Consider the following 12917-nt stretch of genomic DNA (forward strand, 5'->3'; position numbering starts at 1 on the left):
TGTAAATATAAATGTATTTATTTCATATCAGATACTGCTCTTCCAGCAAAGTATGTCACCTCCTATGTTTAAATAGAGGATACTTTGATATATGTGGTGTGGCAGATGCTGAATAATTGAGAGTTTTACTCTAAAGATGTAAATGGGTGTGAATGCTGTACTTGAACATACCTACACATGGCACCTGTGTTTTCAAAAACGAAGAAAAAAATAAAAGAGACAACCAATATATGCTTCTGGAATGCCCAAATATGTTTATAGGCAGTATGTGGTGAACCCATGTGAGTTATGCATTAAGGTCTCAGCCTGTTTCACTGCAGATTCAAGGTCTGAACATATAATTGTGCTGATTTAAGTAAAAATCTTTTTAAAAAATTAAAACAAATCATTGTGCTAAATTATTTTTCTTTCTAAATAGTCTTTCAATCAAAGAGTGTCACCACCAGGCATTACTTTACTGATGGGGCAACCGAGGCATCAGGAGAGGATGTAACTTACACTGTTCCCCTCCACGTGGGATACCAGAATGGGAATACTTTGTGGATACCTCTGATTTGCTTCTGCACAGATCCTACTTCTCTATATTCACAGAATGGAGTGGCTGTGATACATTAAGATATTTAAAATTGGAAATGTGCTTCAGAGTCTTCTAAAATCAGATTAGCTAGAAAGGATTTTAAAGAAAGTCACCACTTAGTTGTCAACGTAGATTTGCTATTTTTTTTATCAAATGAACATCTGAATTCCCTCTGCAAGATTAATATTACAGGGAAATCTGAGAGCATGTTTCATAGAGAGTCTATGGGCAGATGATTTTATTTAGAAAGCTCCCTCTCTCAGAAAAATATTTTTTGTTTTAGAATAATTGTGACAATTTCTACTGAAAACATGGTGAAAAATATATCCAGGTCAGTATCTTAAACCTTGTAAGTACAGTTAGTGCTTAAAGAAGAAAGGCAGTTTGAGGGATAATAAAACAAAGGCAGTTTAAAATAAAACGTTAAGTAACACATGTATGCTATGCATTTCAAACAACAGCTGAATTGGCTCAAATTGATACAGTAATGGTGCTTAGAAACTGGATTTCAGTCAGTTGCCTCAGCTGTATAATAAAGATTCCAAGTCAGTAGGAAACTGTTACAAGAATTAACAGAATTATCTCATGCCATTGTTGAGAAACAAAGGGATTTTTTCATCACCATAATTTAAAAGCGTGTAGTATTTCTGATGGTTGACTCTTCCCAGCTATTGAGGGGAAAAGATGATGACATTTAAAACAGGAAATTAAGTATTTTTTGCTACTAAAGACAAGTAGCTTGAGCTGTGACTGGAAATGTATTTAGGTTTTAATTTTCCATAATAGCCTAGATCCTGCATAGATTAAGAATAGTGAAATAATGTGTACCAGTATGATTGATTGTCAAATAAATTTCTCCTTTTCTAGTCTAGATAAGCCCCCTTCCATCTGTCCAAAGAGCAGAGCCATACTGAACACATCCTTAGTGAAAGACTTCTACCTGCTGCAGCTGCGTTAATCCTCCCTGCGCTCACACAAACTGCCTGCAGAGTGTGGGCCCTCCTCCTCCTCTTCCCAAACTTGAACACTTTTCTCCTCATTGCTGCTTCTGCCTTGTTAAGCCCCAAGTTTCCAATTTTTCCTTCTTAGGTCTGTTATTTGGGTCTGTTGGTTCTGGTGCTCCAGGGAATCCCTTGAGATGAGGTCCCTTGCCTGGCAGCTCTGGTGAGAGGAAGATTTGCATCTCTCTAGTGGAAGCCAGAGGGATGCAGCTGTGGGAGTCAATCTGCTTCCAACAGCTTTAGGGAAGGCTGTAAGTTAGAGCTCAGCCTCAGAGAACATTTACATCTCATGTTTTCTCTTTCCATCCAGTTTTGCTACTGAACATTTTCAATTCTGTTAATTTTCCCTGCTGCTCTCTCTCCTTTCTAATTAATAATGCAGACAAAGTATTAGGATTTTTAAAAATTCACAAATGGCAAATGAGTGATTTGCTGTTTTGTTTAGGAAGTGTCTGCCTTTTGTTCTTTGGAAACTTCCCTGCTTTGTCTGTTCTCCCCGGATATCGAAATTTGTTCCACAGATCACATAACCCGTTCCTCTGGCACCTTCCTAAACTTACACTGTGCCCATCTGTTTTGTAGCCCTCCTGGTTTTTGAGATTTTCTATAATCTTTGCTTCTTGACAGAGGTTTGGAGTCCAGACAGACTTCAGGATTAATGATTACTGCACAAGCAACACTTACTTCCATCTATTTCGGCATTATTGATCTTGTACTTCAGTAAAACCTGTCAACTATTGTTGCATTTTGTCTTCGGGAAAAATGCTTTCCTTTAAGAGAAGCCACCTGCCCATTTCTTTGGCAGGGCAGGCCAGCTGTGTTCATTTAGGACTTTTAAGGACTTCTAAGCCTCACAGGCAGCTTTTGTGTTGTCCTGGAGTCATGGCAGGTTTGGCAGATATGAATTTGGCTACAAACCCACAGGCCCATTGCATGAGCTGCCTGTTCTTTCTTGCCTTAATCTCATTATATTGACTGATATTTACACTCTGGATTCTTGGGTTAAGTTATGAAATCCCAACTATGGCAACACCTGGAAACAGACATAACAGAAACATGAGAGAGCCTGGCTGTCCCTATGGGAGGCTGTTCTGCCCTAAATTTTCACACCACAAAATGACAGCCCATCTTTTATTTAGGAAACGTGTCCAACTCTGATGCCTGATATGTTTTATTCCTTTACCAAGCCACTGCGCATTTCAAAACAAGATGGGATCATTGGGATTATATGGTTGGTCTTTCTGTATGATACTGACTTCAACTGAGTTTGTGCAGCCAGCCAGGTAACTTGGGAGATTTCATGGAATGTGAATGTGGTAGCTGATCTGCTGCGAGGAAATCGGGAGTAAGGCTGGAGGGCTGAGGGCTGGCAGACATCAGCAGCAGTGCTGGCACCACGCTGAGTGTATTACACATACAAAGCACAGTCTTGCTCCAGAGTTCTATCCTCAGGAAGCTCTGTCAAGTATACTTTGTCTTTTGCTTCAGGAATAGCAATTTAGAGGCTTATTAACCATTATTTGAGTGAATGTAAATGTACAGCAAAATGCTGAGTAAATGTGTAAGAACCAAATGGTAAAATGCACTGAGTTGCAACCCCTAAAAAATTACTGCCATGCAGAGTCTTTCTGCATATTTTTCCTTTAAAGCTTTTGTAGAGAGATTATCAAATTCACCTGTAGGCCTCTATAAAACGCTAGGACTGTGAACGGGAATGATCTCAGCCAATACGTGTCCAGCAGCATTTGTTGGTTACCTCAAAAGAAACTTCCTTCTCCCTTTCCCAGAAGTGTCCAGCTCCTTCCCTTGCATGTATTGTTTCTTTTCCTACAAAGTGCAATGCTAGACAGAACCTGTGTTCTGTAGTCTTAAAATGATGTGGTTCCTACACCAAGACAGTCCTGGGAGGGATTAAGGGGGTTCCCACAGTGCAGTGTAAATTGGATCTTGTATGCAGTTTGTTATATTTCAAAAAACCCCATGATGACTAAAATCTTCACCTGCTGGACATCTAATTTTCCCCCATCAATTTCTTTGGCTCTGTTTCACCTGCTAATTAAAATTTTCAGCCTTGGTTTCTCTTGCTGGCTCTTCTGGCTGTTCACAGCCATCCCTGAGCATGAGTTTAGGAGGAAACAGGAGGCAGCTTTCACAGCAGCTCATTTCACTGTTATTTACAACTCATTCAAGCATCCCATTCCAGCTTTATAACACTAGCAGAACCTTTCAAGAGCATTAGCTGCCTGCATGAAGGTACAAGATGTTTTGTAGCCCCCTCACTGACTAAGAGCTGACACCCAGGTATGAACTTCTTTATTAGAAATAAGTGTTACAGTGATTTTGAGATAGATTTGAAAGACAGAATGGTGAAAAAAAAATCAGCCTGTTCTGTTCATAAGCTGGAATCCTGTAATGTTTCATGCTTATTGAGCTTTTGTTTCTCTTTTCCATGTATGCCAATTTTCCAACTGCATGTCAGTTCATTTTAAGAAAAGGAATGCTCTAAGCTGTTCTGGGCACCCTGGGTTTTGGAGCTGAATTCCATTGTTGCTCCAGATATTTTTGGGATTCAAAGGAGTCAAAAGCACCAGAGCAGAATCATCACTGTGACAGTCCTTTCACACTTCAGCGGCTCAGGTCCCCACTAAGCCAGTGCAACATCTCTGTCTGTTGTCAAAAAATCGGGGTGACAGTGTTGTCATTTTGCACAGCATCAGCCAAAACCAAGGCCTGAGAAAGAGGAACAGCAAACTTACTGCTTGTATGATCTGTAGAAGTGACAGTTCAATTTACCCTTTCCTATCTTAGTCCGTTCCTGGACCCACTTACACGGTCGCATCCAGCCCTCTGCTCCTTCAGCCTGCTCTGAGTGCTCTGCCCTTGGTATTCCTGGTGCCCATCTCTGGTGTGTGCCTTAGAGTTCTGGTCTCGCCAACTCTATTATAATTCCTTTCTTTCTGCACTCACAGACAATCCCTCTGCATCCAGGAGTTGGAATGTTTTTGTATTCCTTCCTGGATCAAATCTTACCTCTCATCTCATCCATCCTCACTCTGTTAATCCCAGCTGTATGGCTGTTACTTTTTTTCTCTTGAGATGAGCTAGAGCTTGCCTTTTCAGTACAGATCTGCTCTGTGCCTGTGTGGCTGTTCTTCCTGTCCTGGCTCACCCCCATGCTCTACCCACTCTTCTCACCTTTGCTTCTCTTCCTACTTGCACCATCTTTTTTGTTGCAACCTGCCTCCTACATTTGCTTATTCTTCGCAGGCATCTTTATTTTAGATCCCTCTCAAGCCCACTCTCTTTGTGTTGATAGCTTGTGCTCCCATGATAGAGCGTTTTTCCCTCCTCCTCATATGCCCTTCCTCAGCCCATACTTCAGAATATCAGCTCCTATGTGATTCATTTTCCATGTAGCATTTATCTTCTTTCACTTGATTCCTCACTTCCCCTCTCCACCTCCTTCAACTGGCAAACAAAATTTTCAGGTTGCCATTAAACAAGATGACCTTAGGTGTTGAACACTGAATTAAGGCTAAACAAGAAGCATTCAAGGCTCAGAAGCACCATTTTATAGAAAATTGCAGCAGCAGCATAAAAAAAATATATTTAAGGATTTAGATAACTTATTGGAGATGTACAATTGCCTGTACAGCAGCTGCTGCAACTCTGGCAGGCTCTTTGGCCTAACTCACAAACAAGCTACAAGGTAGGCATGAGCTGCCTGGACTGCTCCTGTTGTTATTATTAATGCTACTACTTTTCACCTGTGTATCTCTTCTCTATACCTCTCATTGTTCTCCAGGACTGGAGAACATGTCCCTCTCCATTTGGTCACATCTCCTGCTGATGTTGCAACATGATAAATCCAGGAGGCAGCAAATGCAGCAGTATTGCAGCAGTGGGAATTTGGATATATTAAATTGCTGCTTTAGGAGGATTCCTGCCTAAAGGCTATGTGGTCTAGACTGTGGTCACTGTGTCTGCCTGGAAAACAGACCTGGCTGCCATAGTCTATATATCCATAATTGCTCTGTGGTGGTCCCATGGAGCTCACACAGACCCAGCATTTGCTCACGTGCTTCCTCCATTTCTCTGATAAGGATATCTCACTTCATACTAGAGTGGGTTCACTGCCAGCATTGCTTCTCCTCCTGTCATCGTGGCAGCAGGAGCATCTGTTTCAGGTGAAGGATTACAAAATGTGCTTCCTAGGCTCATTGGAATCAACAGCTTTGTCATGTCTTTCTCTCATCAGTACTCCTGGATCATTTGACCTTCTTTTAGTACTTGGAAGCTGTTTCTTGGCCACTGACCTTGTATGACCCACAAAAAAAGGAGGGTGGCTCCTTCCAAGGAGTTGGCTGAAGTATGGCTGACAATGAGTCGTATGTGCAGCTTTCCTTGGAACAGTGTGGGAACCAGGGGATGAGGCTGCTGCCTGTGCTAGTGTAGACCAGTGCACTGCTGCTCTTGCTGCTCTCACAACCCTTTTGCTTTGGTACAGTTTCTTTCTGAAGCCACAGCAGAACAGAGTAGAGCTCAGGTCTTCTGTTACAGCAGGGCTTCCCTTCTCTCACTGCCTGTGAAGGTTGCTGAAGTCTATTTAGAATCACAAACACTGGGAAGTAAAGTGAATAAAATAAAAAGCTCTGTCAGTTCTTCCCACCAAAAAACTAGCACATGAACAGGGTAAACTATTCAGCCATTCTTCTTTGTCAAAAGGGAATAAAACAAGTTCATGGCCAAGTGACCCTCATTTATGAGAGAATTCCTGACACAGGCCCAGTGCAACTGGGTCTTGCCACGGCTTAGGGGACAGGACACTTCTGTTTGATGCAGTCCAAGTTTTATCAGAGATATCAAGGCCTGACTAATCTGTGAAAGCATCCAATTTTTGGACTTGAAAAATATATGGCTGTAGTTAACAGAGCTGCCTAATTACATCTTATTCCTCAAGAAAAAGAAATCATTTTCCCTGTACCCAAAGCAAACCAGTAGATGCAGGCTCTGGCACCATTTCTAAATGGTCCTATTTGAAGTACAGGAAATGCTGGGATTTTGAGGCATTGTCTGTACAGACAGAAAAGGAAATGTCTTAATGAGATAAGTAAAGCAGCATGGACTCTGGAATAGGGCACCAGATTGGGATTCAGGAAACCTGGGTTGTTATCACAGCCCTGCTATTGCTTCTTGCCTTAGTGTGCATTAGATTCCCTGCTAGCCATCTGTTTGTTACTGAGAGCAATGTACCCAGCCTTCCTGTACCCACTTAGCCTGAGAAATTTGATGTTGTTCCACCTCTTGCTGTGCCTGATTCCTTCCTCTCTTCCCCTGACCCAGCACACGGATGGCTGTCACTCCTTCATCAGCCCCCACTCAAAGGCTGCTTCCCTCCTTCCCTCTACTGGTGGCTGTGCTCTTGGCCTGGCAGAGCTGGCACTCACTCTGACAGCTTTGTCACTGCTGGACGTGTCTGACTGTCCAGAGCTGCTCAGGTGCAGGCTGAGCTCTGTTCCTGGCCCTGACAGTGTGACACGGAGCACGATGGGCTGGCCTTGCATCCCACATTGTTTATCAGCTTGTGTCCTCACTGCCTTGTACCATCCTTTCCTCTTTAGTTGGAACACTGATGTGATCTGGGGAGTGTGGATAATGGAGCAAAAACCCTTTAAGCTCCATTGTCCACAAGGGACAGGTAGATGTTTAGGTGCAGCTCCTTCTGTGTGTGTGGCCTGGTGAAAGCTGGTTGCTGCCACAAGCATGAACTGCACTGGTTTTCTGGGAGCCACCCTTCTCCTGAGTGTTTGCAGATTCCTCTCTGCTGCAGACCTGTCTTGGACACTCAGGGCTTAGGGGCAAAAACCAGTACGGTCAGGAAGAACCATTTCCCAGTGCTGGGATGGAAATTATTGTAGATTTAACAATAAAAGCAGTGCTGATCAGTGTCCTTTCTGCAGCCAAGTGGAGAAGTTACCAAGAGAAAGTTCCTCTGATTCATTTATGTCACATGCTTTTCCATTAGAAATAGCAGAAAGGAATTTACATTGAATTTTGTGTTCCTGTCATGACTGTAGGAACCTGCTCTCACTCTGAATTAATTCTGTTGTTTGTAGTTTGAAATGAGGTCAAGATCACCTCAGTTCTGATTACTGTTAGCTGAGCATCTGTCCCTAAATGTAAATGTATCTAGTAAAACTCTTCTCCACCATCAGCTTTGGACAGTTTTCCATATCTGTTAACTCTGCCAATAAGTCTCCACAGTCCAGGAACTCCTGCTGTGATATGTGTATGAATCAGAGGCTGCTGGAATCAGGAATGGGGCCAAAGACAGTGTAGAGATAGCTATTATTTAAAGGTAATTGAGTGGAATGGGCGAAGGAACAAACTGAAGAAAAATAGAAGCCCCTCAGGATAACCACACTCTGCCTTCTACCCTGCAGCTGAGTCCCAAGTTCTTCATTGAGTAAGTCTGTTTTTCTGCTTTTCTCAAAAAAGAGCCTAAAACGTGCACTTTTTCCTTCTAGTACAAAACTATGTGCTCCTGTCCATTCTGATGTGAGAAAGGCTGAGAGCTGGTCCGTTTGGGTCGTCTTCCTAAGCCTGTGTTGCATATAATGTATATTTTCTGGAAAGGAAAGCTGAATGGAATATTTTGAATCTTGGCTCCTTGGGAAGTTAAGCATCTCACTGCACACAGGCCCTGAAGAGCACTTTTAGTGAAAAGTAGAGAACTTCTCACTGCATCATAACGTGCACAAATGGGAATGTAGATACCTACTTTTAGCTCTCCTGAATCTAGCTATGAGGAATTGACCTATTAATCAGAATTAAGGCATTTATTTAATAATTTTCAATCCTTCTAAGACTTGTATTCTGCCCTGTACGACTTAATTCCCATTTCCCTTGTCCCCCTTCCCTCATTCATTGTCACTAGCACATTCTCTCTTTTTTGCCTGCGGTAGCAGAACCTAGGTCGAGGTGAGACTAGGCTGTTTAGGTGGAGACTAGATCTTGCTTTAATTGCCCAGGCAAAATTGGAGGACTTTGATACCAGCTGGCTACTGTGGAGAAAAATGTAAAATGCAGAGGATACAATAAATGGACTGCTAAAATCGGCCTGCGTGTCACAATTAGGAAGCAGAGAAAGCAAAGAAGATCTTGCATGTTCCCAGGAGTTACTGGCAGGTCTTTGGTTACAGCCAGGTACCATTCATGAATCTGTAGATGATTCACCTAAACCTTGAGTGTGATGTTACTGTGTTGTGCATTACATCTGTGATATGTAACATTTAGTGTGTTGCAAAATGGTTTTAGAAACATTCAGGCCATTTTGGGATTGTGTGTTTGCAGGGTCCTTTGTAATTCCAGAAATGTTATTTTTTCACTTAATTTGAATATATTCAGAAACATTTGTTCTGCCATCAATGATAATGTAGTGGGTATTCTCTTCCAGTGTCATTTGGGATGTGCAAAGGAAAAGGAAGGTGACAGTTTTTGTTGGACTTATAACCTTTTCATGGATACTCACCTAAAAAAATGTGAAGTGTGAGCATTAGTTGGGCAGGATCTGGAGTGTACTGTGGCTGTGGTTTGAAGGTTTCTGGATCAGAGTCAAAATGTGAAGTATTTTCTGGTCCAAACATTGTTTGAGAGTAAGGTATTTCATTGATCCTGAGTGAATACAGTGCCTGTCTTCTGCCCATGAAGGTCACAGCAGAGCTGGATGCCTGGAATGAAGATCTGCTGAGACAAATGAATGATTTCAACACTGAGGATCTCACTCTGGCTGAGCAGCGATTGCAGCGGCACACTGAGCGGAAACTGGCCATGAACAACATGACCTTTGAAGTCATCCAGCAAGGGCAAGACTTGCACCAATACATTATGGAGGTCCAGGCTTCAGGTGAGCAGAGCAATTTGGTCTCTATTCCACATGGAGGAAAAAAAAAACAAAATAAAACAAGAAAAAGCCCAAGACCCCCAGTTCAGGCAAAAATACTGCAATACATAGCAAATAAATAAGCTTTTAACGTTAAGTACGGGCAATACCTGTCTCTCCTCTCTGAGAACTGTTCCGCTTGTTTTGAGAATTTTGATTCAGGATTTTATGTAAAAACCTGCTGTTTCCTTGAGATTGGAACTCATTGAGGAAATGAAGCTGACTTTCAAGTTTCATTCAGAAAGTTTCACAGCTGCAGGATGTTTGTGATTGACTCCAAATTAGATGGGGAGGGGAGGGCAAGACAAGCTCCTTGTCCTTGCTTCTAGCTCAGAAACAAGCACTGCAGAGTCATGAGCTACAGATCCTTGAGCTGGGCAGTCAGACCTCAGGTCTGGATGAAGTCTAGTTGTTCTAGACTTCTTAGCTTGTTAATCTTACTGCAAATAGACTTTAGTGAGAGTCAAACTGACCAGTTGGGCCGGCTTTATTCTCTTCAGACCTTTTCCCTGTTCCCCATTTCAGGGTGCAGACATGCCTGAGGGGAGAAAGAATCTAGTTATCCAAGAGTCCTCTGGGAAAGAATCCAAATATGAGAGCCTTGAAACCAGTCATGAAATGGAGCTCTTGTTTCCAGCCAGTTCTACTTTGAATTTTTTTGTGTAAAAAGGGAATATGATAAACCATACTGGAATTCTCCTTTTCAGAGTACACTTAAAAGTTAAAGGTAGCAACTTGAGTGTAAAAAAGCCCTTTGAGATGTGCTCTTAAATGAAAGTCTTGATTCATTTCGATAGGGAGTCTTCTGATTTTACTCTGCTTCTCAGCATAAGATCCTGTTTCTAATACATCCTAAGAGTCAGGATTTTTGTATCCTTGCATTTTGCATCTGGAAAAGGAATATCATAATTCAGATTAATCACGGTATAAAGCCCAGAAGTGAATGTTACTTGTGTAGTGTTTTAACCTTTTAAAACGTTTGGAAAGAGTGAAAAGCAAGAGCAATTCCTGTTCCTTCCCTCATTTGAAATAAAAAGGGATTTTATGGTTTTATTCTTTGGCAAACATTTTACATCTAGGCACCTACCTTCAAAACAATCTGGCAGTATCCAGCCTGATTTGGCAGGCTGCACTCAACAGCGGCTTGAGGACTGCTTCAAGAGTATGTTGTGAACTAGATAATGTGGTGCATTCTGTGACCCATGGGTGAGCCTCTCTGGGATGTGCCCACACAATGCCTGGCCCTGTGCTTCAGCCTCCCTGCTTTCTGAGTTAGAAAACTCATCCTAAGACATTGGTTAAGATGTTTGTGCTCTTTTGTCTGTTTTTTAATCCTGAAGGAACCCATGGGAGGTAAAGAATATGATCCAGAACAGAGCACAGTCAGGAGCCTCAGTGGCCGAATTTTAGAAAATAAAAAATAAATAAATTCTGTGTTTGTCAAGAAGTTGGAAACAACTTCTTTTGGCTTGCTGACAAAAGGTTAGCAACTCAATGAACTCATTTCTAAAATGTTTTTGTAGAATTATCTAAGATGACTTTCTATGAAGCCTACCCAATAAAAATCCACTGCTCCCAAAAGCAGGGAAGCAGAAGTCCCATGGGGATGTAGAGTAACTGCAGTTAATCAAAGGTAATGGCCATGTCTGCTATGCATGGAATGCTAAATGCTGGGAGAATGGAAAAATAAGGGAGAAACATAGCACTTGGGAGCCTACTGCTTCTTGCTTCAATAAAGAACAGTTATACTTCATAAAAAAGTGATTTAATTTTACTCCCTCTTCCTGAATCCTTTATCATAGCCATTCAGTGCGTAGGGTAGGGGAGGATTATTCTTAACTGCCAGAGCTGAAAACTTGCAGGGGTTCTGGGAAATCAGATGCTATTGCTGCTGCCTATTGTACACTGTCACCACTGCTACAATCAAAACTCAGCTGTAGCCACAGAAGATAAAGCCAGAAAAAATGTGATTTTCCAGAGCCATTCTACCTAACCGACCACCCTTAATTGACCAAGTTTCTTCTTTTCCCTATAACTCTCTTTGAGCTTTATTCTTTTCAACATGCCACACAGGAAACTGACTTGATTTTGATCACTCTCCTCGTTTGGCTTGGAGGTCTTTAAGCCAGCAAGTCTGTCAGATAAAATTACATCCAGGTGTTTCCATTTATGATGTCTTTTTCACTTGGAAGTTTTGTGGAGGTAGAAAAAGAAGGTGTTAGACATTCACCCATGATTTTTGCATTTCTGATGCAGACTGGGAGCACTGAGCCTTACTGGGCTGTGGAGTGTCTGGAAATCCCTGTGAACATTCTAATGTTGGTACAATAAATCCGGTGGTTCTGTGATGCACCAGGTCAAACTCTGTGGATATTGAGGGCATCTCTGCAATGAGGCATCCCTGCAAGTCCAGTGTTTCCAAAGTTCCATCCAGCACAGGGTTATGTTCCTGTGATCACTTCCACTACTCCAGCACGTGCGAGTGAGCCTCGATTAGACTGTTTTGACCATCAGAATAATTATTTTTTAAAGAAATGTTTGGTTTTGTTGGGGAATAGGTAAGATCTGGAAGTCAGGTTGTGTTTCCTGAAATTTTGAAGTACTTGCAAATTGTCACTAAAATCTGTGTCAATCAGGAAACTTTTGCATGTATAGAATATAATAACAGTATTCTCAACAAGACTGGAGTTTTTAATGATCCAGCACTTTTTATTTCAAGGAACCTAACTGCTATTTTTCCTGTTTGATTATAGCTCTACCACTGATAGCAAAGCTAAATATGTGGGTAAATACTCTCAGAAATGGTTATTGAGTTTTCTGGGTGCCTAACTCAATATCTTGAAGGGGCCTGGTGTTTCCAAAAGTGACAACTTGGACATTTCTGAGAAATCCATTTCGCATGGAAAGTTTAGGATAATTATTCAGGAGTGATTTACCACTTGAGCCCAAGCTGTGGTGACGACATTCTCAGGTAATTTATTAGCATATGCACCTTAGTTAGTCTGATTCTAGGCATTAAAAGCAGTTACACTCTAATAGCTGGTTAATTGATTATGCAAATTTATTTGATTATTAGAGTCCATTTGCATTGTCAGTATCATTGTCATAATGAGCCCCCAGCTGGGAGTCTCTTACGGTTTACAGAGCTCCCTTTTTCTATCTTAGACAAATTGCTTCTAAGCCAAACCTGAAATACACTCTAGAGCTGAAGTTGGGAACATCTATTCAGTCACTACCTGATATGTGTAAAATTCAAAGTCCTTTTGCTTCCTGGTCATCAAGGTAACACTTTTCACCTCTTTTCCAAGTGTTGCATTGCTTAAAAGGGAAGCAGAAATCTATTTAATTTGGTTTGTGATGTCCTTTATAGTTAATTATAACTGTAGTTTATATTGCA

The 12917-nt window shown here is 41.6% G+C and overlaps 1 protein-coding gene across 20 annotated transcripts in view; it reads left to right on the forward strand.

The window, feature by feature from the left end:
• KALRN (kalirin RhoGEF kinase) overlaps positions 1-12917 on the forward strand; it is a 503525-nt gene that overhangs the window by 323730 nt on the left and 166878 nt on the right. For all 20 annotated transcript variants that reach the window (XR_011152025.1, XM_069021109.1, XM_069021107.1 and 17 more), the window contains one exon: positions 9289-9484. Coding sequence is in view for 19 of the 20 variants with exons in the window: in XM_069021109.1 (XP_068877210.1) it covers positions 9289-9484 (196 nt within the window). In the remaining variant the exon portion in view is untranslated. The remainder of the gene's footprint in view (positions 1-9288; positions 9485-12917) is intronic.

Source organism: Aphelocoma coerulescens, chromosome 7, assembly GCF_041296385.1.
Source record: "Aphelocoma coerulescens isolate FSJ_1873_10779 chromosome 7, UR_Acoe_1.0, whole genome shotgun sequence".
NCBI lineage: Eukaryota > Metazoa > Chordata > Aves > Passeriformes > Corvidae > Aphelocoma > Aphelocoma coerulescens.